The sequence below is a fragment of the Chlorocebus sabaeus genome, chromosome 6, assembly GCF_047675955.1.
Source record: "Chlorocebus sabaeus isolate Y175 chromosome 6, mChlSab1.0.hap1, whole genome shotgun sequence".
NCBI classification, from domain to species: domain Eukaryota; kingdom Metazoa; phylum Chordata; class Mammalia; order Primates; family Cercopithecidae; genus Chlorocebus; species Chlorocebus sabaeus.
The window spans coordinates 18,252,680-18,277,468 of NC_132909.1; the positions used below are offsets into that span (position 1 = coordinate 18,252,680).

The following is a 24,789-nucleotide window of genomic DNA, read 5'->3' on the forward strand; positions in this document are numbered from 1 at the left end:
CAGCCTCCCAAAGTGCTGCGATTATAGGCATGAGCCACCACGTCCAGCCTGGAGGCTGGATTAGGCTGGTTCCATTGCAAGAATAGCGCTAAGCTTTACCAAAAGGTGGCATTGCAGCACAGGGGATTGAGAGTAACTGGCAGGCAGAATTGGGGGCATCCTGGGCCCTTTGGGGATGAGAATTTATTCTGTGCTTCAGAAGAAAGAGGGATGTGGAGGAGACAGTCTGATGGAGAGGCCTAGCTCCATTTTGGGAGGGCTGTGGGGGTAGGAGATGCTGATTAGCCACTCATTCATTCATTCATTCATTCATTCCTCAGCAAATATTTTGAAAACCTGTCATAGGCCACATGCTGTGTTGAAAGTACGGTGATGAGCAAGACAATGGTTTGGCCCTTCACAGAGTTGGCATTGAGGTGAGGAAGGCGTTCTCACCAACATTCCTTCCAGAAAAATCCCTAGGGACCTGACAACAAGAGAGTCACACACAAAATGGCACAGATCACTCTTGACCTGGGGAGGTCAGGTTTTAGAGATGCTTATTTAATTCTCAGGGAATTGAAGGAACATATCAGGGAATCCAAAGCACCAGTGCAGAATCCCACAGCTCAGGGAACCTGGGCCAAGGAGGCTTTTGACAGAGGGAAGCAGTAGGAAGAGGCAGCTGGGAACGAGGATGGGGGAAGACTACAGCAGTGTGTGACTGTGGTCTACAACAGGCACGACCCTCAAAAATAGCGTTCAACGTGAAAGCAACCAGACACAAAAGATCACCTATTACGCCTGTAATATCAGCACTTTGGGACGCTGAGGTGGGTGGATCACCTGAGGCCAGGAGCTCACGACCAGCCTGGCCAACATGTCCCTACTAAAAGTACAAGAAAATGTACCAGGCGTGGTAGCACATGCCTATAATCCCAGCTACTTGGGAGCTGAGTCAGGAGAAACTCTTGAAACTGGAAGGCGGATTTGCAGTGGACCAAAATCGCGCCACAGCACTCCAGCCTGGGAGACAGAGCAAGGCTTAGTTTCAAAAAAAAAAAAGTCAAATATTGTATGATTCTGTTCATAGGAAATAATCAGAATCGGTAAGTCCATAGAGACAAAAACCAGATTGTCAGGGGCTGAGATGAAAAGGAGAATGGGGTATGGGGAGTGACAGCTTCACAGGTATGGGTTTTGTTGGGGGAAAGATAATGAAAACATTTGTAACTAGGTGGATCACCTGACATCAGGAGTTTGAGACCGCCTAAAAATACAAAATTTAGCCGGGCGTGGTGGCGGGTGCCTGTGATCCCAGCTACTCCAGAGGCTGAGGCAGGAGAATCTCTTGAACCCAGGATGTGGAGGTTGCAGTGAGCTGAGATGGCGCCACTGAACTCCAGCCTGGGTGACAGAGCAAGATTCTGTCTCAGAAAAAAAGAAAATGTTTGGAACTAGATGGTGGTGGTTGTACAGCTTTGTGCATGAACCACACGCCGCTAAATTGTACACTTTAAAATGGCTAATTTTATGTTATGTGAATTTCATCCTAATTTTTAAAATTATATATATATGGCCAGGCACGGTGACTCACACCTGTAATCCCAACACTCTAGTAGGCCAAGGCGGGTGAACCACTTGAGTTCAGGAGTTCAAGACGAGCCTGGCCAACACGGTGAAACCCCGTCTCTACTAAAAATACAAAAATTAGCCGAGCTTGGTAGCGCACACCTGTAATCCCAGCTACTAGGGAGGCTGAGGCAGGAGAATTGCTTGAACCCAGGGAGTGGAGGTTGCAGTGAGCTGAGATCTCACCAATGCACTCCAGCCTGGGTGACAGAGTGAGACTCCATCTCAAAATATATATATAATTATATATATATAATATTGTATATTATAATTTTCAGTAATCTCACTTCTTCACTCACTTACAATGTGACCTCAGACAACTGGTGCCATGGAGGGGAAGGAAGCTGGCTTGCTGTAGGTCTCTCAGAGGCAGGCAGTTGAGGGGAGTCAGAGCCACTGTCTACAGAGGCGGGGACACTGAATGACCCTGGAATCCTTTGACCCCCTTCCCTCAGCCCCTTCAGTGGGGCAGGAAGCGGATCTGGTACTTTGGGGGTATTTTGCCCACACCACTCTCCTGGGGTGTCAGGTCGATGTCTTCAGGAGCCACGGGGCTGGCCACGGAGAAGTTCTGAAGGATGGTGGTGAAGAAGAGGAACAATTCGTTGCGGGCGATGCCTTCACCAAGACAAATGCGCCTCCCTGTGGACACAGAAGGTCACCAGTGTGGGCACAGGGCAGGTGCATACTCTTTGGCCTGATATGTCCCTAAGTCCAACGTATGTCCATTGCAACAGATTTGCATAAGACTGGCCTTTAACCTGCAATTCAGGGTGGACTTTTAGGAAGCTGCTCTGAAACCAGGTGCAAATCTTTGAGAATCTTTGAGTGGATGTGCCATGTTCATTTCTCACTCACTCACTCTCTCTCTCCTTTTTTTTTTTTTTTTTTTTTTGAGATGGAGTCTCTTTCAGTTACCCAGGCTGGATCACAGTGGCACCATCTCGGCTCACTGCAACCTCCGTCTCCCACAGGGTTCAAAGGATTCCCATGCCTCAGCCTCCCAAGTAGCTGGGATTACAGGAAGCTGCCACCATGCCTGGCGAATTTCTTGTATTTGTAGTAGACATGGGGTTTCACCATGTTGGCCAGGCTGGTCTCAAACTCCTGACCTCAGGTAATCCACCAGCCTTGGCCTCCCAAAGTGCTGGGATTACAGGCATGAGCCACCGCACCCAGTGCCATGTTCATTTTTCTAGTAGAGAGTTGGTACCTTCTGTTACAGTTCCAAAGGGTTTGGTGACCCCCACAGAGTATAATGACTCACTTCTGGTTGTGTGTGTGTGTGTGTGTGTGTACCTCTACATGTGTGAGTGTGAGCATATTTATGACAACACTCTTAGTGTTCTTCACTTCTCATATGGGAAGAATGGCATCCCTCTCAAAGGGCTCTTATGAGGTTAAAGGAGACAATTGACAAAATTCTTAGAATAGCACTTGGCTTGTGCTAAGGAACCTTAAGGTTTGGTTATCGTCTTGTGTTTGTTTCTGGGGGTATGTGTGGGGTATATGTTTCTGGCCATGTGTCTGTGTGTGTGTCTCTAGGCTGTCTTCTGGTGTCAACCTGAGATCCACAGGCTTCAAGAGCTCAAGAGGGAAAAAACCCAAATTGTATATAAATTGTGAATGGGACTGATGCATATGAGACAGGGAGGGTCTATGGCTTCCACTGATTCTCAGAGGTGCAAGGAGCCCCCAGTAGGTTCTAAACCACAGACTCGGAGAAAAATGAGAACAAAGGGAGCTGGGAAAAGCTGAGGCAAAGACAAAGGGAGCCTTTCCCTTTACGTCAGTGTTTCATAATCTGCAAACCTTGGAAAGGCCATGTCGAGTGTGAGTTTTCAGGCATTCCCTATGCCTGTCAAGTTGTTGGACAAGTGTGTCTACGTGGAGGCGTCTGGAAAAGGTCCACGTCCCTTTGGCACATCCAGAAGATGGGCGACATGAGCTGAGAAACAGGCAGGTCTCTGGGCCGGTTCTTCTGTAACTATTTGTGTGACCTAACGTTTTCCACAACAGCCTGATGCTTGTTATCTCCCTCCCATCACGCCCTCCCCATCTCTGGGGCCGTCTGTTTGGACACCTTTTGGTATTTCTTTGAATGCAGTACCCTTTTGGCTTGGGTTATACCTTTTCTTCTGTCCCTGGCAGCCCTACCCCTGTCTTTTTCTCTGTCTATACCTGTCAGACACAGTTTTTCTTCCTTTCCTCTCCTTTTTTTGGCTTTCTTCCATCTTGCTTAACTTCCTATCTCCGTCTATTTGAATCTTATTCCTCCCCAATCTCTCTTGCTCTCTCCTTCCTTTTCATCTCCCTCTGAAGATACCTTATTTGTCTTGTTCATTCTTTCTTCCTCTCTTCTTATGTCACTCTCTCTTTTTCCTATCTCTTATTCTGTTTCTCTCCTTTCCCTCCTTCCTTCTCCCCTCCTCCTTCCTTTCCATCCTCCCTGTCCTCTTATTCCTCCTCCTCCTCCTTATGTGGCTCTCTCTCTGTGTCTCTCTCTCTGTTCTTCTCCGTATACTGTCTGATGTTCACCCGCTGTCTGTCTTTCTGCCACTGTCTCCCCATCTCTATCTCTCAGGGTGTTCCCTCTTTGTCCCTAACTCTGTTTCTCAGTCTCGTTATCTTTGTTACTTATCTGTCTCTGTCCTTATTTCCCTACATCTCTGCCTCTCTTAAAACAAAGTAGCAGGCCGGTCACAGTGGCTCACACCTGTAATCCCAGCACTTTGGGAGACCAAGGCAGGCATACCACAAGGTCAGAAGATCGGGACCATCTGTGCTAACACGGTGAAACCCTGTCTCTACTAAAAATACAAAAAATTAGCCAGATGTGGTGGCATGAGCTTGTAGTCCCAGGTACTTGGGAGGCTGCGACAGGAGAATCGCTTGAACCCAGGAGGCAGAGGTTGCAGTGAGCTGAGATCATGACACTGCACTCTAGCCTGGGCAACAGAGCAAGACTCTTTATCTCAAGAAAAAAAAACTTAAGATAGCAAAATTGAGAGATGACATTGACCCTGAAGCCATCACCCCATATGTTCCCAACTTTTATTGAAGGTAAAATGTGGAAGGAGGCCACTGTACTGGACAAAATGAGAGGTTGGGCCAGGACCCTGGATCACTGAAGTCCCTGAGGAAACTCAAGACTGGGGGTTTGTTTCTGGGGCCTTTCTTGGACGGTGCCTGTTAAATTAAACTAAATTTGGCCTAAAGTGGCCTCCCTAAATAACAAACCGTAATAACTCAATATGTAACTCAATATGTAAACAAACTGCAATGTAACTTGAGAGTATATTCTTGTAACAAGTAATCTTGGCCAATCAGGGCAGCCAAGTTTCAGGCAATCACAGGCTGCAAGCTGCCCAGACATGATCAGATAAGGCAAACACAGAGCTGTAACCAATCAGGCTGTTTCTGTACCGCAGTTCCTTTCCCTGTGGATAAATAATGCCTGACCACATTGCTGGGTGGAGCTCTCTGAACCTTTACTGGTTCCGTGTGCTGCCCAATTCATGAATTGTTTCTTTGCTCAAATAGACTCTGCTAAGTTTAATTTGTCTAAAGTTTTTCTCTTAACCAGCCAAAGAGTGGAGGATGAGAACCGGGACAAGTCAGAGCATGTCAAGACCTTCTCCACCCTCCAGTGCTAGAGCAGAAATCCAAACTCCTCTGGCAGATTTCAAGGTCCTGCCCAGCTGAGCCCTTTGTCTTATTCCCTTCTGCAATCTACACCCAAGGCTCACTGGATTTCCTATAGTTTCTCAATGGTACCATCACATTTCCACCTTTGGCCTTTGCCCTTGCTGTTTCCTTTGCCTGGAACACACTTTGCAATGGTTGATTGACACTCACCCGTGAACATGTTGGCTTGGAAGCCAGTTCCTCTGGTAAACTTTTCCTTACTGACCCACCACAAGACTAGCTAGTATTTCCTATTTTGTGCTCCCAAAGCTCCCTTTAGAGTACTTATGTCTAATTATAATAATAATTGCCCTTGTGAGTATGTCCTTTGTGCCAGGCAGTTCTAAGCACGTTGCAGGCATTCATTCATTTCATGAGATGATTGTTTTATTATTATTTGATGAATGCCCATCTTCCCTGTTGGACTTTAAATTTCCTGGGGCAGGAACCCTGTCTCTGTGTGACTTTTTTGATGCATTATCTTCAGCCCCCAGTAGAGCACTGGGCTTAGGGTAGTGCTCAACAGATTTTTTCTTTTTAAGAAAATGAATTCACTGAGGTTTAGAGATGTTAAAATACTTGCCCAAGGTCCTGCTTGCCAAGATGTGCCTTTGGGAATGTGATCTTCCTTTTCAAGCCCCCTTACAGGGTTGTAGTGAAGATGGAATGAGATAAGGCAGGTGAAGCAATTGGCATATATTAAGTGCTCAATTAATAAGGACCTGTCATTGTTTTTCTCAAGTTGAGGGTAGGACCTGCCCTTGGTGTCTGGGAAAGAAATTGTGGGTCCAGCTTACCTAAGGAGAAGGGGATAAAAGCTTCATTCTTCTTCAATGCTCCATTGGCATCCAGAAAGTGGTCAGGATTGAAGGTGTCTGGTTTCTCAAAGTAGCGTGGGTCATGGAGAGCAGTACTCAGGAGGGGAAATACTTCCGTGTCCTGAGGGAGGATCACAAGATCAAAAGATATTGTCATTCCCTTCCCACCCTCCACACACACACACCACAAAAAAAATAAAAAGAAAAAACAAAAACAAGGGGACTCAATCGAGAAGCTTAAAAAAGGTTGAGTTTGGGGATTAAGAGAATCCAGGATGCCCACAGAGGAAGGATGTGGGAGTCCAGCTGGTGTTACCTTGGGGATGATGTACCCTCGGAAGCTGGTCTGTTGTGTGACAATGTGGGGCACACCCATGGGGAGAAGGTCGGCAAATCTCTGAATCTCATGGATGACTGCCTCTGTGTATGGCATTTTGGCTCGGTCATCAAGCGCTGGAGGGCGATGTGGGCCAATCACCTGTTCAATCTCCTTGTAGATTCTCTCTGCAGAGGAAAGAACACGAATGAATCTCATTTTAAAGAGTCATTTCAGGCCGGGCGTGGTGGCTCATGCCCATAATACCAGCATTTTGGGAGACCGAGGCAGGCGGATTGCTTGAGGTCAGGAGTTCAAGATAAGCCTGGCCAACATGGCAAAACCCCATCTCTACTAAAAATACAAAAAATTAGCCGGGTGTGTTGGTGCACGCCTGTAGTCCTAGCTACTCAGGAGGCTGAGGCAGGAGATTCCCTTGAACCCAGGAGGTGGAGGTTGCAGGGAGCTGAGATCGTGCCACTACACTCCAGCCTGGGTGACAGAGCAAGACACCTTCTCAAAAGAAAAAAAAAAAAATTTAAAAAGAGACCTTTCAGCAGGGACACTACTTTCTACTCAACAATGAAAAACCTATAGTAAAGGGTCAGATCCTTGATACCCCTCAAAGCAATCAGCATGGGGTGAGGGGAGGAGGGAGGAAGCAACAAGAAGTCTCACTGCTTGAAACCTAATGAATATTAGGGATCCTCTACCTACATGCAAAGGTACACACCCATGTGCACACACACACCACGATTTTACGTGGAATTTCAGATTAAGAACTGCAGGCTACAACCACTCAAAACACCCTCTCTAAGATGAGTAGAAAATAAACTAGCATTTATTTTGTGTATAATATACATGAGACACTATTCTTGGTTCTCAGAAACATAGCAGTGTAGTAGAACAATAGATGAATCCATGAACAACTGGATAGATAAATAAATACATAAATCATTCAGTCAATAGATTAACTCATGGATGGAAAGATGGGTGAATAAATGAACAAACGAATAAATGGATGTATAGATTTACTTATCAATTAGTAGATGGATTGCATATCACTGTTTCAAAGGATCAACTTGTGGATCAAGTAATCCAAATAAATGAATGACAGTATATGTCTTTGGATGAATCATAAATGAAAGAATCAGTGAGTATACATTCTTTAATCAATGAATTAAAGAATGAATAGATGAAAAGATAAGTAGATGAATGGATCAATTTTAAAGTGATGGCACAGAAAGTCAAATTTCGCATGTTCTCACTCATAAGTGAGTGTTACAAAATGTGTACACATGGACACAGAGAGAGGAATGATAGACAGTGAAGACTCAGAAGAGTGAGGGGGCAGAAGGGGGTGAATGATGAGAAATTACTTAATGGGTACAATGTACATTGTTCGGGTGATAAATACCCCAACAGCCCTAACTTGACCACTACAAAACTTAGGTATGCAACAGAACTGCATATGTACCCCTTAAATTTGTACATCATGAGGTCAGGAGATCAAGACCATCTGGGCAAACACGGTGAAACCCCGTTTCTACTAAAAATACAAAACATTAGCTGGGTATGGTGGTGAACGCCTGTAGTCCTGGCTACTTGGAAAGCTGAGAAGGGGAGAATGGTGTGAACCCTGGAAGTGGAGCTTGCAGTGAGCCGAGATTGTGCCACTGCACTCCAGCCTGGGCAACACAGCGAGACTCTGTCTCAAAAAAAACAAAAAACAAAAAACAAAAAAACAAAGAAAAAAAACCAACTTAGAACAAAAAATCCTTAAGTGATGGAAGAAACCAGTGGGAGAACGTATGGACAGGTTCCTCATGTGTTCATGCATCCACCAACAGAATTGGCTTGGTGGAAGCTAGTCCAAAGCCTGCAGTGCTCCCAGAATAGGAAGCCAGCATCCCCTCTCTCATCCAGGTGGTACCCATAGCCCCATTTCTACAGCTCAGAAGGAGGTCAGAAGACCCCCTTGACTGGCTGTCCCTTGCCCACCTGCGACGTGAGGGTATTTGAGCATGAGCAGGAAGCCATAGCGGAGAGTGGTGCTGGTGGTCTCAGTGCCAGCAAAGAAGAGTGAGAGTGTGTTGATGATGAGGTTCCGGTGGCTGAATTCACTGTGTGGGTTGGATTTCTCCTGTGTCCACAGTAGGGAGGGGCAGAGAGGGGGAGGCTGTAGCCTTGCTGTGAACACGCCCATCTCCCTGGCTGCCCTCTGTTTGCCTAAAGGTCTTTGACACTATCTGGCTCAGTGTGCTTTTCGCTGTCCTCTACATGTCCAACCGCATATCTCTAACCGGTCTCTCTCAGCCTCTCTTTACCTGGCTCTGTTTCTACCTCTCTCCACATCTCTTTGATGTGTTTCTCTCTTTTTGTCTCCCAGACTCTTTCTGCCTCTGAGTCTTTTCTCCTGTTGCTGTATTTTTGTCCCTTACCCTGAATTCCTTCCTCAGTCAGTCTTCTCTCTCTTTCTCTCTCTCTGTCCCTCTCCCTCTCTCCCCACCTCCCCTCTCTCTCCATCTCAGTTCCTCCTCCCTATTTTCTCCTTCCTTTCACCTCATCTTTCTTTCCTTCCTCATCTCCTCTCCTCCCTTTCTCTATTCTCCCCTCTCTAGTCTTTGTTCTTCCCTCCCCCTCTTCCCCTTCCTTACCACTTTTTCCTCCCTCTTCTCACCTCTCCATCTTGCCCTCCCTCTCTTCCCCTCCCTTTTCCATCTCCCAGACCCCACTTTTTCCATTTGGAGCAGGTAGCTGTCAATGAGGTCCTGGGGGGCGCTGGGGTCCAGGGTTTCACGGTGCTTCTCCACACTGTGGCCAATATAAGTGCTGATTTCCTGTAGGTTTTTGTAGACTTGCCTGTGTGCCCCAGGAAAGTGTTTCAAGAAGCCAGACAAGAGCTCAAACAGCTACAAGAAAGAAGGGGTGGTGAGGTTTGCCTAGGGCTGAGCGAGCAGGTCACAGGGAGAGGGCCCTTCCTGGGCCCCAATACCTCCGTGGGAACCCCCTTTCCCCACTCCCCTCTGTCTCTGAACCCTCATTCACTGACTCTATGTCTCATTTGATCTGTTATTCTCACATTTACCTCTTTCTGCATCTTCCTCCCTCATCTTTCTGTCTTTTTCTTGGCCTCTGCCCCATCTTCCTGCCTCTCTCCTTTCTATCTCTCCGTTTCTGTCTTGCTTCCTTTCTGTGCCATTCATTGTCTACCTCAGCCTGTTTATTTGTCTTTCTCATACTTTTCTCTCCCTCTTCCCACCTCTTCTCATCTCCCTTGCTGTGTCGGACATTGATAAAATGATTCTTACACAAGATAAGCCTGCTGACACTTTAGGACTATGTATTTTGGAGCACATCTCTATTACTTTGATGAAGAATGGAATGCCTAATGTATTGCAAATAATTGCAAAAATGCAAACGTATATACTGAGATGTAAAATTCCTTCTTAATCTCTCCTTCTAGAGATGACCATTGTTAACTGTCTGGTGGGTCTCCTTCCAGACTTTTCTCTGTGGTTCTCAGTGGGAGGAGAACATTAGAATTATTGGTCCGGCTTGTTACAAGTACTCACTTTGGGCTCCATCCCAGACTTTCTAGATCAGACCGTCTGGAAAGCAGGGTCCTGAAAATCCATAACTGTGACAATCCCACATGTGAATCCAACATACACCCTTAGTTAATAGATGTAGCTATGTTGACCAGCCTGGCCAACATGGTGAAAACCCATCTCTATTAAAAATACAAGAAAATAGCCAGGTGTGGTGGAGCTCGCCTGCAGTCCCAGCTACTTGGGAGGCTGAGGCACGAGAATTGCCTGAACCTGGGAGGCGGAGGTGGCAGTGAGCCGAGATCACAGTACTGTACTCCAGCCTGGGCAACAGAGCAAGATACTGTCTCAAAACAACAAAACAACAAAGCTACTGCTATGCATACTGTCCTGCAGCTTGACATTCTTAAATTTAATATGTAATAGGCACATTTCCAGGTTAATCAATAAGGAGACTTTTTAGTATTTTGTTTTAAAAGAGCAGAAGATTATCTTTATAATCTGGGTATTTTTTTTTTAAACAAACAAAAAAACAGGTAGAAGGAGAAATGGGAGAAAATGAAGAAATGCTGTTCATTATTGTCATGCATCCTCGATTTTCTTCAGGTGAGGAGCTTTATCAACGACAGAGAAGCAAGAATACAGAAGAACGAGGAGCAGGCTGGGCACAGTGGCTCACGCCTGTAATTCCAGCACTTTGGGAGGCCAAGGCGGGCAGATCACTTGAGGTCAGTAGTTCGAGATGAGCCTGACCAACATGGTGAAACCTCGTCTCTACTAAAAATACAAAACAATTAGCTGGGCGTGGTGACAGGCCTGTAATCCCAGCTACTCAGGAGGCTGAGGCAGGGGAATTGCTTGAACCAGGGAGGTGGAGGTTACAGTGAGCCGAGATTGCACCACTGCACTCCAGCCTGGGCAACAGAGTGAGACTCCGTTTCAAAAAAAAAAAAAAATTAGCCAGGTGTGGTGGCACATGCCTGCAGTCCCAGCTACTTGGGAGGCTGAGGCAGGAGAATCACTTGAACCTGGGTGGTGGAGGTTGTAGTAAACAAGATGGCACCACTGCACCCCAGCCTGGGTGAGAAAGTCAGACTCTGTCTAAAAAAATAATAATAATAACAAAAATGACATCGAGGAGCAGAAGAGTAGAGATGAAGCCCAAAGCCTGATTCGTTCTCTCTCTCCCTCTCTTTCACACTCATTCTCATCAACTCTGTCTCTCAGGATCTCTTGATCTCTGTCCTTTGTCTTGTTTTTGCTCATCTTCCTTCTCTCAGTCTCTCTCTGACTCTATTTCTGCCTCCCCATCACATCCCATTCTCTCACTGTCTCTATCCCTGTCTCACCATCTCCCCTCCCTCCAGGTCTCCATGTCCCTGACTCTCCATGTGGTCTCTGCCTTTCTTCCAGCGATAAGCTGCATTTCTGGGCCCCCAAAACAGGTCATCCTTTTCTTGTGTGTCCTGGATGTTCGCCCCTACCCTCCTTCTCCTTCTCCCTCTCCCTGACCTGGCCGAACATAGAACTGGCGAGCGAGAAAGTGTGGTAGAACAAGTTCAGTATCTTCAGGAACTCTTGATCTTGGTAGTGGAAGCGTTTTCCAAAGACGATGGAGCAGATGATGTTGGCGGTAATGGAATGGAAGAGGAAGGTGGGGTCCACGAGGGCTCCTAGGAAGAAGCAGCAGGTCAAGGACACAGACTGAAGGACCTGGGGAACATCAGGCTGTCACCCATCTCTGTGTGATTGTCTGCCATCACTCAGTAATGATAACCATAAGAATAACCATAACAGCTAATTCTGTACCAGCACTTCACACATAATTCCATTGAATTCTCTCTACAACATTATGAGGCAGACGCAATTTGATTATTAGCTCCAGTTTTTAGATGGGCAGACAGAGAGGTTGAGTAATTTGACTAAAGTTGCACAGTCACTCATTACTGAGGCCAGGATTTAGACCCAGGCAACACAGCTATAGAGTCCATGCAGCCGGTTCTCACTCTACACCTCCTCTCAGGCCCCACCTCTGACTCTGGGAGCAAATACAGTTAAATCCCAGGGGTAGGGGTTGGGCAGAGTAGGTGTTCAATCAATTGCTTGTATAAATCAAAAAGCTCTGGGTGGGCACAGTGGCTCATACCTCTAATCCCAGCACTTTGGGAGCCTCAGACAAAAGGATCAGGAATTCAAGACCAGCCTGGGCAACATAAGGAGACCCTGTCTCTACAAAAAGTTAAAAAAATGTAGCCAGACATGGTGGCACATGCCTGTCATCCCAGTTGGAGGTGTCCAGGGTGCTGAGTGGGAGGATCACTTGGGCCCAGGAGTTTGAGGCTGCAGTGAGCTGTGATGGTAACACTGCACTCCAACCTGGGTAACAGAGTGAGACCCTGTCTCTAATTTTTAAAAAAATAAAAAACCATCTTTCTACCCCTACCTATTACTCCCCAGTCATCTCTTCTTTTCACATATAGGGCTCTCCAGTCTTCTGGGAATTGTTCTACACTTGTTAATTGATACCTGTATACACCAGGCTCAGCCCTGGCTCCAGCTGGAGGGTAATCTGTGAGCGCCCAAGAACATCAGGTTGGCGCAGCCTCTCTCTGAGTTTCACTTGCCTTCTTCTCTCATTACTCTGCAGACCTTTTCCTGAGCCTTGTCTGTCTCTCTAATTTTCTCTCCCTCAGTTTCTCTTTGCCTTTGTTTCTTTCTGTCTCTCTGTGTGTATATTTGTCTCCCTCCTACTTTTTTTTTTGGAGACAGAGACTCACTCTGTCATGTAGGCTGGAGTGCAGTAGTGTGATCTCAGCTCACTGCAACCTCTGTTTCCCGGGCTCAAGCAATTCTTCTGTCTCAGCCTCCTGAGTAGCTGGGATTAGAGGCACAGGCTACCAAGCCTGGCTAATTTTTGTATTTTTAGTAGAGACGGGGTTTCACCATGTTGGCCAGGCTGGTCTTGAACTCCTGATCTCAAGTGATACACCCACCTCAGACTCCCAAAGTGCTGGGATTACAGGCATGAACAGTCACCATGCCCAACCTATCTTTCTTTGTTTTGGTCCCTCCATCTGTCTCTTTCCTCCTGCCTGTGTCACTCTGTTTCTTCCTGTCCTTCTCTTCAGTCTTCTTGTCCCTGTTTTCCAAGAGCTCCTGTGTCTCTACCTCCCCACACAGCCTCTGCATTTATGTCCCAGAGTCTCCTGAGACATTTTGATAAGAGAGATGGGAAACACCTGGCATGAATGAGATGGAGGCGCTAGCCAGAGACCCGTCACCTGTGTTTCCCACAGACACCAAGTAATGGAGAACTCAGAAACAACCTAGTGCTTCCTTCATGACCCCTCCAGCTGCACCAGGGCGGAACAGCCCACCTGGCCTGTTTGCTCACTGCCAGCTCATCAGCACTGCACCCAGCGCGAGGAAAACACAGTTCATTATTTGTTAAATGTCTGTAGTTTTTTCTTTTCTCTCTTTGCTTTCTTTTACATAACTTCTGTCTTTGCCTTCGATAGACACAATTGATTTATGAAAATATATGTCTCTGAGGGTTTGTTTGTTTGTTTGAGACAGGGTCTTGCTCTGTTGTCCAGGCTGGAATGTAGTGGCACAATCACAGCTCACTGCTGCCTCAACCTCCTGGGTTCAAGTGATCCTGTAGTCCCACCGTAGCCTCCTAAATACCTGGGACTACAGGCACACACCACCATGCCTGGCTCATTTCTTTTCTATATTGTGTACAGACAGGATCTTATCATGTTGCCCAGGCTGTTCTCTAACTCTTGGCCTCAAGCAGTCTTCCTGCCTGAGTTTCCCAAAGTACTGGGATTACAGGTGAGAGTCATCGCATCCAGCCTCTTTGAGCAATTCGTGGACATTATACACCTGGCATCTCTCTCTTTCCCTGGCTCTCTGTGTTTCTCTCCTGCCCATCCCCGACCCTCTCTATTCCCCTCTCTCCCTCTCTGTCCCTATCCCTCTGTCAGATCGTGTCTCCTGTTTCATGTGTCTCTGTCTCTGCCCACATATACCTCTCCTTCTATTCCCATGCACCTGCATCTCTCAGTGTTTCGTTGTCTTTCTTTCCTATTCATCTTCCAGGACTCACCCTTGGATTTCCGAAGCTCCTCTATCAGACACTGAGCCTCCTCCTGAATCCGCTCCTCCACACTCCGCTTTCCCATCCCAAAGTCCCTCATGGTGGTCAGAGAGAATCGCCGAAGCACCTTCCAGCGGTTTCCATTGGCAAAGACAACGCCTGGGGTGTACGGAAGGTGTGGGTTGGTTGCATAGGAAGTTGGAAGAAGGCTCTGGGTCCTTCTTCCCCCCATATCCTCCCTTCCCTGATGCATCCCCCACCCGCCCCCTCCCAGTGCCTCCGAGGCCCTCACCATATCCCTGGAATACTGGGTCAGTGATGGCGATTTTTCCCCGGCCAGAGAAGGCCTCAGCGTTGTCCACCAGGGCCTCCCGTATGGCCTCTACTCCACACAGCATGACCACGGGCCTCGGTCCCAGGTATACTGTGAAGACGTCCCCATATTTCTCTCGGAACTGCCAATTACATCCACACCCGGGGTGGCTGTTAGTCAGCATACACCTCAGTTGTAAAACTATCAAAATACTTACATAAGAGATTGGTAATTAGCCCCTCCCCAACATCCGCCTTCCCAGGCTGCCCTTTCCCCTGCCAGGACCCAGTGACTAAGGGTTAAGGGTTAATGATATCCAAGGGAGAGAATACAGTCATGGGTTCTTAGTTTCTGTTTCTTGTTGGGCCAATAAAGCCCCTTGCTCATCCTTCTTTTCTGTATATCACTAGAGACAGAAACTGAAAACCATGACTTCAGGCTGCTAAAAGACTAAAACAAAACAACAACAACAAAATAAGGTGGTTGGACAAGCTTAGGTTAATGGGTGGCCCAGCCAGGCTCTGCTCTGATTGGCTGGTGCCCTAAACAGTAGAAATGGTTGCTAAAATACGACGAATATCACCCCATCCCATACTTCTTAGGATCTGTGGTTTTACTTTTTGCAGTTTCAGTTACCTACATCTCACTGCAGTCTGAAAATATTAAATGGAAAATTCCAGAAATAATTCATAAGTTTTAAGTTGTGCATCATTCTGAGGAGGATGATGATGTCTCTCACCATCCACTTTGTCCCACCCAGGACATGAATCATGCTTTGTTCACCACGTCTGCACAGTGTATACCACCCTCCCTATATAATGTGATTGCATAGGAAAAAGTCAATATGTATGGGGTTCAGTATTATGTGGGGTTTCAGGCATCCACTGGGGGTCTCAGAAAATATCTCCAGTGGATAAGGTGGGATTAGTGTGCAGCCACTTGGGGAACTGCTGGGCAGTATTTCCCGAAGCTGAACAAGTGGATACCCAGGAACCCAGCCACTTCACTCCCAGGAAATGCCCGGCAAAAATATGTACTTGTGTTCACGAAAAAATGAACAAAGTATTCACAGAAGCTTTCTTAATAAAATATTCATCAACATAGATATAGAGAAACAATGAGGGTTTCACACAATAGAATACTATACAGCAATGAAAAAGAACAGACTACAGCTACACTCGATAAGGTGGCTGAAACTCACAGGCATAATGTTGAGTGAAAGCAACTAAACACAAAAGAGTCCATGTATCATAATCTTATGTGTATGAAGTTCAAACACAGGGCCGGGCTCAGTGACTCACATCTGTAATCCCAGCACTTTGGGAGGCCAAGGTGGGCTGATCACGAGGTCAGGAGTTCAAGTCCAGCCTGACCAACATGGTGAAACCCTGTCTCTACTAAAAATACAAAAATTAGCCAGGCGTGGTGGCCCTTGCCTGTAGTCCCAGCTACTTGGGAGGCTGAGACAAGAGAACCATTTGAGCCCAGGGAGGTGGAGGTTGCAGTGAGCCGAGATTGTGCCACTACATTCCAGCCTGGGTGACAGAGCAAGAATCCATCTCATAAACAAACAAACAAACAAAGAAAAAGAAGTTCAAACACAGATAAAATCAATCCATGATCAAGGTGGTAGGTGGATAGTGACTACAAAAGAATAGGGTGAGGGGTTTCAAGGAACTCTTGCTACTTGGCCTGCATGTCAATTACATGAGTATGTTCTGTGTGTGAAAATTTATTGAGCTGTGCACTTTTTACGGTGATATTCAACTTCGATAAAAATTTGACAAAAAATCATAAAAATGGTTAACTTTACTTAGAAATGCCCTGCACTGATCTCTGCAAAGCCCCTTCACTGTTCTCCAGGCTTACATGCTTACACCGCTTAACAATTGTTTCAGTGCCCCACAAGCCAGGGTAACCCCACTAAAATGTAAAATAATTAATATTCCTGTGCTCACCAAGGCCTCCAATACTCCCGCTTTGCTGAGAATAAGATCTGAAGTCTCCACAGATGTTTCACATGGTCCGACATGACGTGGCCCCATTACCTCTCTGACTTCTCCTCCCACTCATTCCTCCATGTTGTTCCCTGAGATTTTTCCTGCTTCAGAATTCTTGCAACCACCCCTGCCTCCTTCTGGTGCCTTCCACCTGAATCTTTCCTGGTCCCTGCTCAGAAACAAAGCAGAAGGAGTCTTTCCTTAACCACTCAACCTAACGTAGTTCTCATCACCTTCCGAAATAACCTCCTGCTTAGTTTAATCATAGCTCTTGTCCACCTAAAATTTCCTCATCTGTTTATTTTTTGCTTATCTGTCTCCGCCAATGGAATGTCCATGAGCACAGTGACCTCGTACGTCTTGCCCAAGATACCACATCATCAATTCCTAGAATATTTCCTGGTACATAGAAAGTGCCCAGTGAATTGTTATTGGATTCGTGAATAAATGAATGAGTGGATCAAGGTAGTTGCCATTTAATGAGCACTTATTATATGCTAGCTGTATGCAATATCCCATTTAATCCTCACAACCACCTTAGGGGCACACCTTCTCATTGTCATGATCTCAAATGACAGAAGAGAAAACTGTGACTCAATGCATAAGAGTTGAATCTGAGACATGAGCCCGCATCCCTCTGACTCCAGAAGGAATCTGGAAGCTTATTGGGAATTGGAAAAGCAACAGCACCAGCTTCCTCAGCCTTGACACACACTTGCTCATGCCCTCCCTCTACCCTGCCCCCAAGAGATGCAATCATAATAGACGGTCAGGAATACCTGGAGAATCCTTGGAAGGTTTATGAAAGAGTTTTAGGGAGTCTGTGAAGCCTCATAACTTTGTGCAAACATGTATGTGCCTATTTGGAAAAGAGGGGTCCATAGCTTCCATCAGACTCTCAGAGGATTTCATCATCCACAAATTGTTAAGCAGCTTTAGTCTAGGAGGGCTTTAGAGACAGACCTCCTGCTGGATCTCAGCTTCCCCTTTTCCCATCTGTGTGACACTGGACAAGGGTTTTCCCCAGGCTGAGCATCACCATCCCTACTTTTTTTTTTTGAGACAGAGTTTCACTCTTGTTGCCCAGGATGGAGTGCAATGGTGCAACCTCGGCTCAGGGCAACCTCCACCTCCTGGGATCAAGCAATTCTCCTGCCTCAGTCTCCTCAGTAGCTGGGATTATAGACATGTGCCACAATGCCCAGCTAGTTTTCTGTGTTTTTAGTACAGATGGGGTTTCTCTTTGTTGATCAGGCTGGCCTCGAACTTCTGACCTCAGGTGATCCCCCCGCCTTGGACTCCCAAAGTGCTGAGACTACAGGCATGAGCTGCTGTGTCTGGCCACCATCCCTACTTCTAAGATGAGGGCGGCACCTCACCTTGTCCACAGGTAGTTGTAAATGACACCTGGACCATGACAACACAGATAATTCCCAGACACATTACTCTAGTGAGAAAATTAAGTCCATTGATTCACATGATACTCTTGTGACACATGGAAAATGATGAAAAGAAAACAATAGGCACTTGGGATCTTCACCTATGTGATACAGCTCTATTTGGTGGGGAGGGATCCCCAGATCTGCAACCCCCTACCGGGGACCAGGCAGCACTTTACAGACCCTAGCTGACCGCCAGTGAGCTTTCACTCACTGACTCCTTCATTTGTTCCTGGACACATATTTACTAAATGCCTACTGTGTACCAGGCACTATGTTCAGCACTATGCTGAGACCTCACAGGCCTTCGTTGTCTGGAAGTGTGAGGGAGAGCTCAGCCACAGGTTCCCAGGTAAATGCAGCACTGTCAAGGACATAGGCTCAGTAACGAGGGGCAGCTGGTGTATGAGAGTATATGGTGGGGACCTGGGGTTCAGGAAGTCTTCTCAAGGGAGCTGCTGCCTCTCTGGATAGCTAAGGAACCCCAATAATGAAGAACGGACACTGTTCTTGAACTGACATAAACCAAGATGACCCACCCACATCCTCAAGAAACAACAAAAACAACAACAAAACAAACTGTTTGCCCCAAGTCCTCCCTGTGAGATAATGGAAATCTTTGCTGCAATAAAGAAGGGCAGAGGGTCAAACATGTTTATTCAAAACTTATCCCAATGCTTTGGGAGGTTGAGGTAGAAGGATTGCTTCAGGCTAGGAGTTCGAGACCAGCCTAGGCAACATAGTGAGACCCTCCCCCAAACCCGCCCTACAAAAATAAAATCAAATAGTGGAGCATGGTGGCTTATACCTATAGTCCCAGGTACTCTGGAGGCTAAGGTGGGAGAATCTCCTGAGCCCAGGAGTTCAATGCTGCAGTGAGCTATGACTGTGCCATTGCACTCCAGCCTGGGTAACAGATTGAGACTCTGTCTCTAAATCAGTTAAAATGAAAAAATTCTTCAGCATCATTCCTGACAAGCCTCCACTTTCTATGAACTAAGAAGGTAGCCACAAAGATCCTTTTGAAAACTCATTTTAGGCAAACACGAATTTCACTGACAGTTTTGCTTGTTTCAGAATTTGTAAAGGATTGGGATATTCAATGACCATACCAGCTCTCATAAAGAAAAGGGGTAGTGAGATACCAAGAGCTAGAAGGAGCAGCAAATTCTGTTAATAGAGGCATGATTGGTGCCCAGGTAGCCTCTGCAGAGCTTGGAAAAAACCCTTAAAGAGAGGGTTCAGTGAATTGTGTAGGATGTGTTTGGCCAGACTTTAAATGTATACACACGTTCCTAAATGTTATCACTCCTCACACTGCAGATGATATATATATTTTTTAAGAGACAGGGTCTTGCTCTGTCGCCCAGGCTGGAGTGCAGTGACGGGATCATAGCTCACTGCAGCCTCATACTGCACGACTCAAGTGATCCTCCTGACTCAGTCTTCCAAGTAGCTGGGACTATAGACAAATGCAACCATGCCTGGCTAAATTTTTAAAATTTTTTGGTAGAGACAGGGTCTTGTTCAGTTGCCCAGGCTCATTTCTAACGCCTGGGTTCAAGCGATCCTCCCACCTCAGCCTCCCAAAGCGTTGGGAATACAGCTATAAGCCACCATGTCTTCGAGTGTTGACCAGTTGGGTGGTGAGCCACCCAAACAACATCTTACCTAATTATAAGCCTCCTTGGCTCCCTCCATGGCATTGCCCTGAAAAATCTAAAGATTCCATAATTTGAGAGTCTATGACCCAATTACTTTGTATCTTCCAGGTAAAGTGACAGTGTCTAACTAATAAACAAAGACCATGTGTTTTGACTAAATGTCTAGGATAAACATATATGTATGACAATTATCACATTCATCATTTGTATGTCCACGTATTCTGTCTAAGCAAATACTTTTAAAATTCATGGTAGTATTGGCATATATACTCTGTACTTGGTATCAGTAAAAGACCATTGATGAGAAAAAAATAAACTCTATTAATAGCAAAAGGATAAGGAGCCTAAGATTCAGGAGTATGTTAACATGGGAGGGGGATGGGGAAGAGCAGCTGGAAGGTATTGTCAGTGTTCTAATTCTCCCATTGGAAAGTGAGTTGATTGATTACTAATAATAAGTAGATAATTAAACATAAAATTATGCATGGTAAGCAGTGATAAGCCAGGTAAATACTGAGTAAGTGTCAGTTACACATTATAGGGCATTATGTATACTGTTGATAAGCACTCCCTGCCCAGACTCCTTTCCTGCTCTCCCTCTCTCCTCCACTGTCCTGGCACTGACACGGGCTAGTCTGCTCTCTCTCATTGGCACAGCAAAATCTATTTGATTCGTGTCACCACCTGTTTTACCTCATTCTTTCAGTGACAGGCAGGTACCCAAAGCGGAGACGGGCAGATCACGAGGTCAGGAGATCGAGACCATCCTGGCTAATACAGTGAAACCCCGTCTCTACTAAAAACACAAAAAATTAGCCGGGCGAGGTGGCAGGCGCCTGTAGTCCCAGCTACTCGGTAGGCTGAGGCAGGAGAATGGTGTGAACCCGGGAGGCGGAGCTTGCAGTGAGCCGAGATTGCACCACTGCACTCCAACCTGGGAGACAGAGCGAGACTCCACCTCAAAAAAAAAAAAAAAAAAAGAAAATCCATAGGACTATAATCTGCGAATGGCTTTAGCAAAGGCTTATACTCTAACAACAAACAAACAACAACAACAACAAAAAACAAGCAGTTGTTGAGTTTGTCAGTCAATGCCCCAAAATCAGGAAATAATTTCACTGGTGCCAATGCCTCTTTGTGTTCCCAATGGGAATCACCCTGAAACCCCAACAGAAAGCTATATCTTGATATTCCAGACATCATTGCCACTTGCTTTTTTGTACTCACTGGAAATATTTGGTGTTGATTATGTTCTTAGTTAGGTAATATAATATAATAACAGTATTTAATAACATATTATTAACTAACTAAGAACATAATCACTACCAAATATAGAAAACGTATCTGAATGATGGCTGAAAAAGGCGTATTGTGCTTCCAGGCATCCCGTATGCAGGACCTGGGGATAACCTGTGTCGGTGTGGGTAATTGCGTGTGTAATGTTACTGGATTAAATATGATAAAGTGGCCAGGCGTGGTGGCTCATGCTTGTAATCCCAGCACTTTGGGAGATTGAGATGGGAGGATCGCTTGAAGCTAAGAGCTCAAGAACTGCCTGGTCAACATAGCAAGACCCCAACTCTATCATAAATAAATAAATAAATAAATAAGTAAATACAGTAAAGTCTCTTTCCAACTAAACGTGGCTATGCACCCTTGCAGCATGCTAGAAAAAGACCACAAAAAAAGTAAGTTTCCCACCTTGTTCAGGAGCTATGCAGACTTATGGGTAGACAAATTTAACTGACCTCAGCTCTGATGCCAGTAGGTGACCCTCTTTTCAAACCCAAGTGCCTACCTTGAGTCTGCGGAGGTTTGCTTACTCTGTTCTTTCTCCTCACTGGTCCAGAACTTGCTATGTGTCCTAGCTCACTGCTGCTTTCCAAATTGTTTCCCTGAGAGTTCCCTGATACTTCCCATAGTTAAAAGCCAAAAGAGTCAATAACTGAAATTACTGCTGAGAAAAGGTTCCAATGGGGTTCCTGGGGGCTCGCTCTTGGTAGTACTGGGGGTGACAGTTGTATGGAATCTGAGGCTAATCTATACATTAGATTTTGTAGCCAGTTGAACCACCAGGGAGTTCAGATGGGTAGAAGCCACTCTCAAAAAAGGGGATGAGAACATTTGTGTTCAACAAAAATGCTTAATGGAACATCACGCAATTTTAGATCTCCTCCTTGCCCATCTTGGAGGCTTGTGTATGGTGCTGAACAAAACCGAATATTGCTCTTACCTTTCCCATGAATTCACTAGTACTTATAACTTAATTTAAAATGTGGCTGACACTGCTCTTTCTCTAGACACTGTCACCAAATACACTAAGGACATTTCTCAGGGGAAAGAGAAGATACGTGTTTACAGGTGCAGCTAACAGGTGATTTGCAAGCATCCTGAATGGTGATGGCAAGTGATATGGTTTGGCTCTGTGTCCTCACCCAAAACTCATCTTGAATTGTAATCCCCAGGTGTGGAGGGAAGGACCTAGTAGGAGGTAATTGGATCCTGGGGGCGGTTTCCCCTATGCTGTTCTTGTGAGAGTGAGTTCTCACAAGATCTGATGGTTTTATAAGAGGCTCTTCCCCCTTTGCTCTCTCTCTGTCTCCTGCCACTTTGTGAAGAAGGTGCTTGTGAATCAGTTACATCCCTTTTCTTTATAAATTACCCAGTCACATGTATCTCTTTATAACAGTGTGAGAACAGACTAACACAGCAAGCCTGACTATCCGAAGGTTTTCTACTCTTAATGTTTCTTCTAGTGGGTCTCCAGGATACTATGATATGTGTTACCAGGCCAACTACAAATGAATGCCTCTTTAAATCAAGTTATTTTATAGCAAGCTCTGGTCCTTAATCACCATCATGACCTGAACAAAGTCTGTGACCAATCGGACTCTAATACTATTGAACTATGTTTACTGCCTGAGCTTTGAATTATTCGATGTTGATCAGTTTGGTTCATGGAGACTTCTGGTAAGGTACAGACTTGATTTTCTTTCTATTATCCTCCTGAAAGCCATCATAACAGTCTCCCTGATGTGTTGTATTTTCTCAAGAGTCTTGGCCAGGTGCAGGGGCTCACACCTGTAATCCTACCACTTTGGGAGGCCAAGGCAGGTGGATTGCTTGAGCCCAGGAGTTTGAAACCAGTCTGGACAACATGGCAAAACCCTGTCTCTACAAAAAATACAAAAAGTAGCTGGGCGTGATGGCATGTACCTGTAGTTTCAGCTACTTGGGGGCTGAGGCAGGAGGATCGCCTGAGCCTTGAGAGTTCAAGGCTGCAATGAGCTGTGATCGTGACACAGCACTCCAGCCTGGGTGACAGAGTGAGACCCTGTCTCAAAAAAAAAAAGGAGTCTTAAATGCTCATATGCAGCCATTCTTTGTACATCCAATGGTCTCATTACAGTATGAATAACAAAACTAGGAAGAAAACATAAAGAATCACTCAACTACTTTGGTATTGTCCATTGTGAATTCCATACTGACAGCAAACAAGTCCATTATGACGGTGAGAGAAGTAATGTTGATGCCCAAGGTTTTGGTCAGTCTCAAAATTTTGAGGCTGACCAAAAGGGGAGAATTGTTTAATTAAATTAAATTTGACCTAAATTTCGCTCTGTATACAGTTAACTGCAACCTAATTTGGGACTATATTCTCTCTCTCTTTTTTTTTTTTTTTTTGGAGATGGAGTCTCCCTCTGTCACCCAGGCTGGAATGCAGTGGAAACATCTCGTCTCAGTGCAACCTCCACTTGCTGGATTCAAGTGATTCTCCTGCCTCAGCATCCTGGGTAGCTGGAATTACAGGCACGCACCACCATGCCCAGCTAATTTTTGTATGTTTAGTAGAGACAGGGTTTCTCCATGTTGGCCAGGCTGGTTTTGAACTCCTGACCTCAGGTGATCCGCCCGCCTCGGCCTCCCAAAGTGCTAGGATTACAGGCATGAGCCACTGTGCCCAGCCCAAAGGAATATATTCTTGTGACAAGTAGCCAAGTGTTGGCTAATCAGAGCAGCTGGGCTTTCAGTCCACCACAGGCGCAAACTGCTCAGATTGTGACCAAGTAAGGCAAGCTGCAATCTGTGTCCAATCAGGCTGTTTCTGTATGTCACCTCCTTTTCCTGCCTGTAAATACTGTTTGCCCATACTGCCGTGTAGTGTCTCTCCTTGTTTAAGGAGTTGTCCAATTCATGAGTCACCTCTTTGCTCAAATAAACTCTGCGAAATTTAATTTGACTGATGTTTTTCTCCTAATAACAGCACCCATCATGCTTCACTATGCTCCGTACTCACCATCCCTCCCCGTGCCACCCCTGACTCAGGAAGTCTGCCTCCGTCTGTTTGGTGAAGGATCCCCGAGTACAGAGGCAAGAAGCAGCCCACCCTCAGACCCCATTCATCTGTGCCTTACCCTCAGAAAGGATCTGAGTAGGCCTCTTCTGTCCATCTGCAGAAGGTTCCCCAAAAGGGGCAGAGGGCGGGGACCTGGTGGGAGGCGGCCATGGGCGTTAGGGTGGCGCTGAACCAGGAGTAGCAGGAGGCCTGTAAGGAGTGCAAGGAAGAGGAGGACGCTGAGCTCCATGGTTCCGGTGTGGCCGCCCTGCACCCCACTGCAGCCTCCAACTGGGCCTTTTATCCTGAACCTACCTCTCCACCCAGTTATGAAATTTCATCCATTCCCCGCCTCCTTTTTCATCATTGTCCAGGAGCATTAGCTTAGAAAAAGGTATTAAGGAACCCACACAACATGTTGGGCAACCCAGAGACCTGATCCCTATCCCTTACCCACTCTCTAGATGTTGGCAGGGATACAGTGGTAGAGTTATCAAAGTCCACCGGAGCATGTGAATGTGTATGTGTATTTTTGTAAGCATGGGTGAGCATGCACTTTTTTACTTAGCTTTGTCTGTTTGTTTATGCTTGCGTACATTCATCCATGCCTGCTTGCATCCCTGTATGTGCTTACATGGTTTTTGTATGTAAAGGGGTGCTTGAATGTATGCAAATGTGCTGGTGTGTGTTTCTGTGGTTGCATCTGGGGGTGCTTATGTGTATATCCTTGCATGTGTGGACCTTCCTTGTATTTATACAGTTTCATATATGAAAGTACATTTACATTTGTGTGTTGTGGAGGTGGTGGTAGTGTATGTTCAAAATCTAGAGGCTGACTGGGTGCGGTGGCTCATGCCTGTAATCCCAGCACTTTGGGAAACTGAGGTGGGCACATCACTTGAGGTCAGGAGTTCGAGACCAGCCTGGCCAACATGGCAACACCCTATCTCTT

The 24,789-nt window shown here is 45.9% G+C and overlaps 1 protein-coding gene across 1 annotated transcript; it reads right to left on the minus strand.

The window, feature by feature from the left end:
* Positions 1 to 330: 330 nt before the first annotated feature.
* Positions 331 to 24,264, minus strand: CYP2B6 (cytochrome P450 family 2 subfamily B member 6). Its single transcript, XM_007996877.3, has 9 exons — positions 23,917 to 24,264; positions 14,378 to 14,540; positions 14,095 to 14,244; positions 11,496 to 11,656; positions 9,168 to 9,344; positions 8,434 to 8,575; positions 6,433 to 6,620; positions 6,096 to 6,237; positions 331 to 2,253 (listed from the first exon to the last, which is right to left on the minus strand). Exons 1-9 carry the CDS (start codon positions 24,085 to 24,087, stop codon positions 2,072 to 2,074), a joined length of 1,476 nt encoding a protein of 491 aa, XP_007995068.2. The 5' UTR covers positions 24,088 to 24,264; the 3' UTR covers positions 331 to 2,071.
* Positions 24,265 to 24,789: the final 525 nt, after the last annotated feature.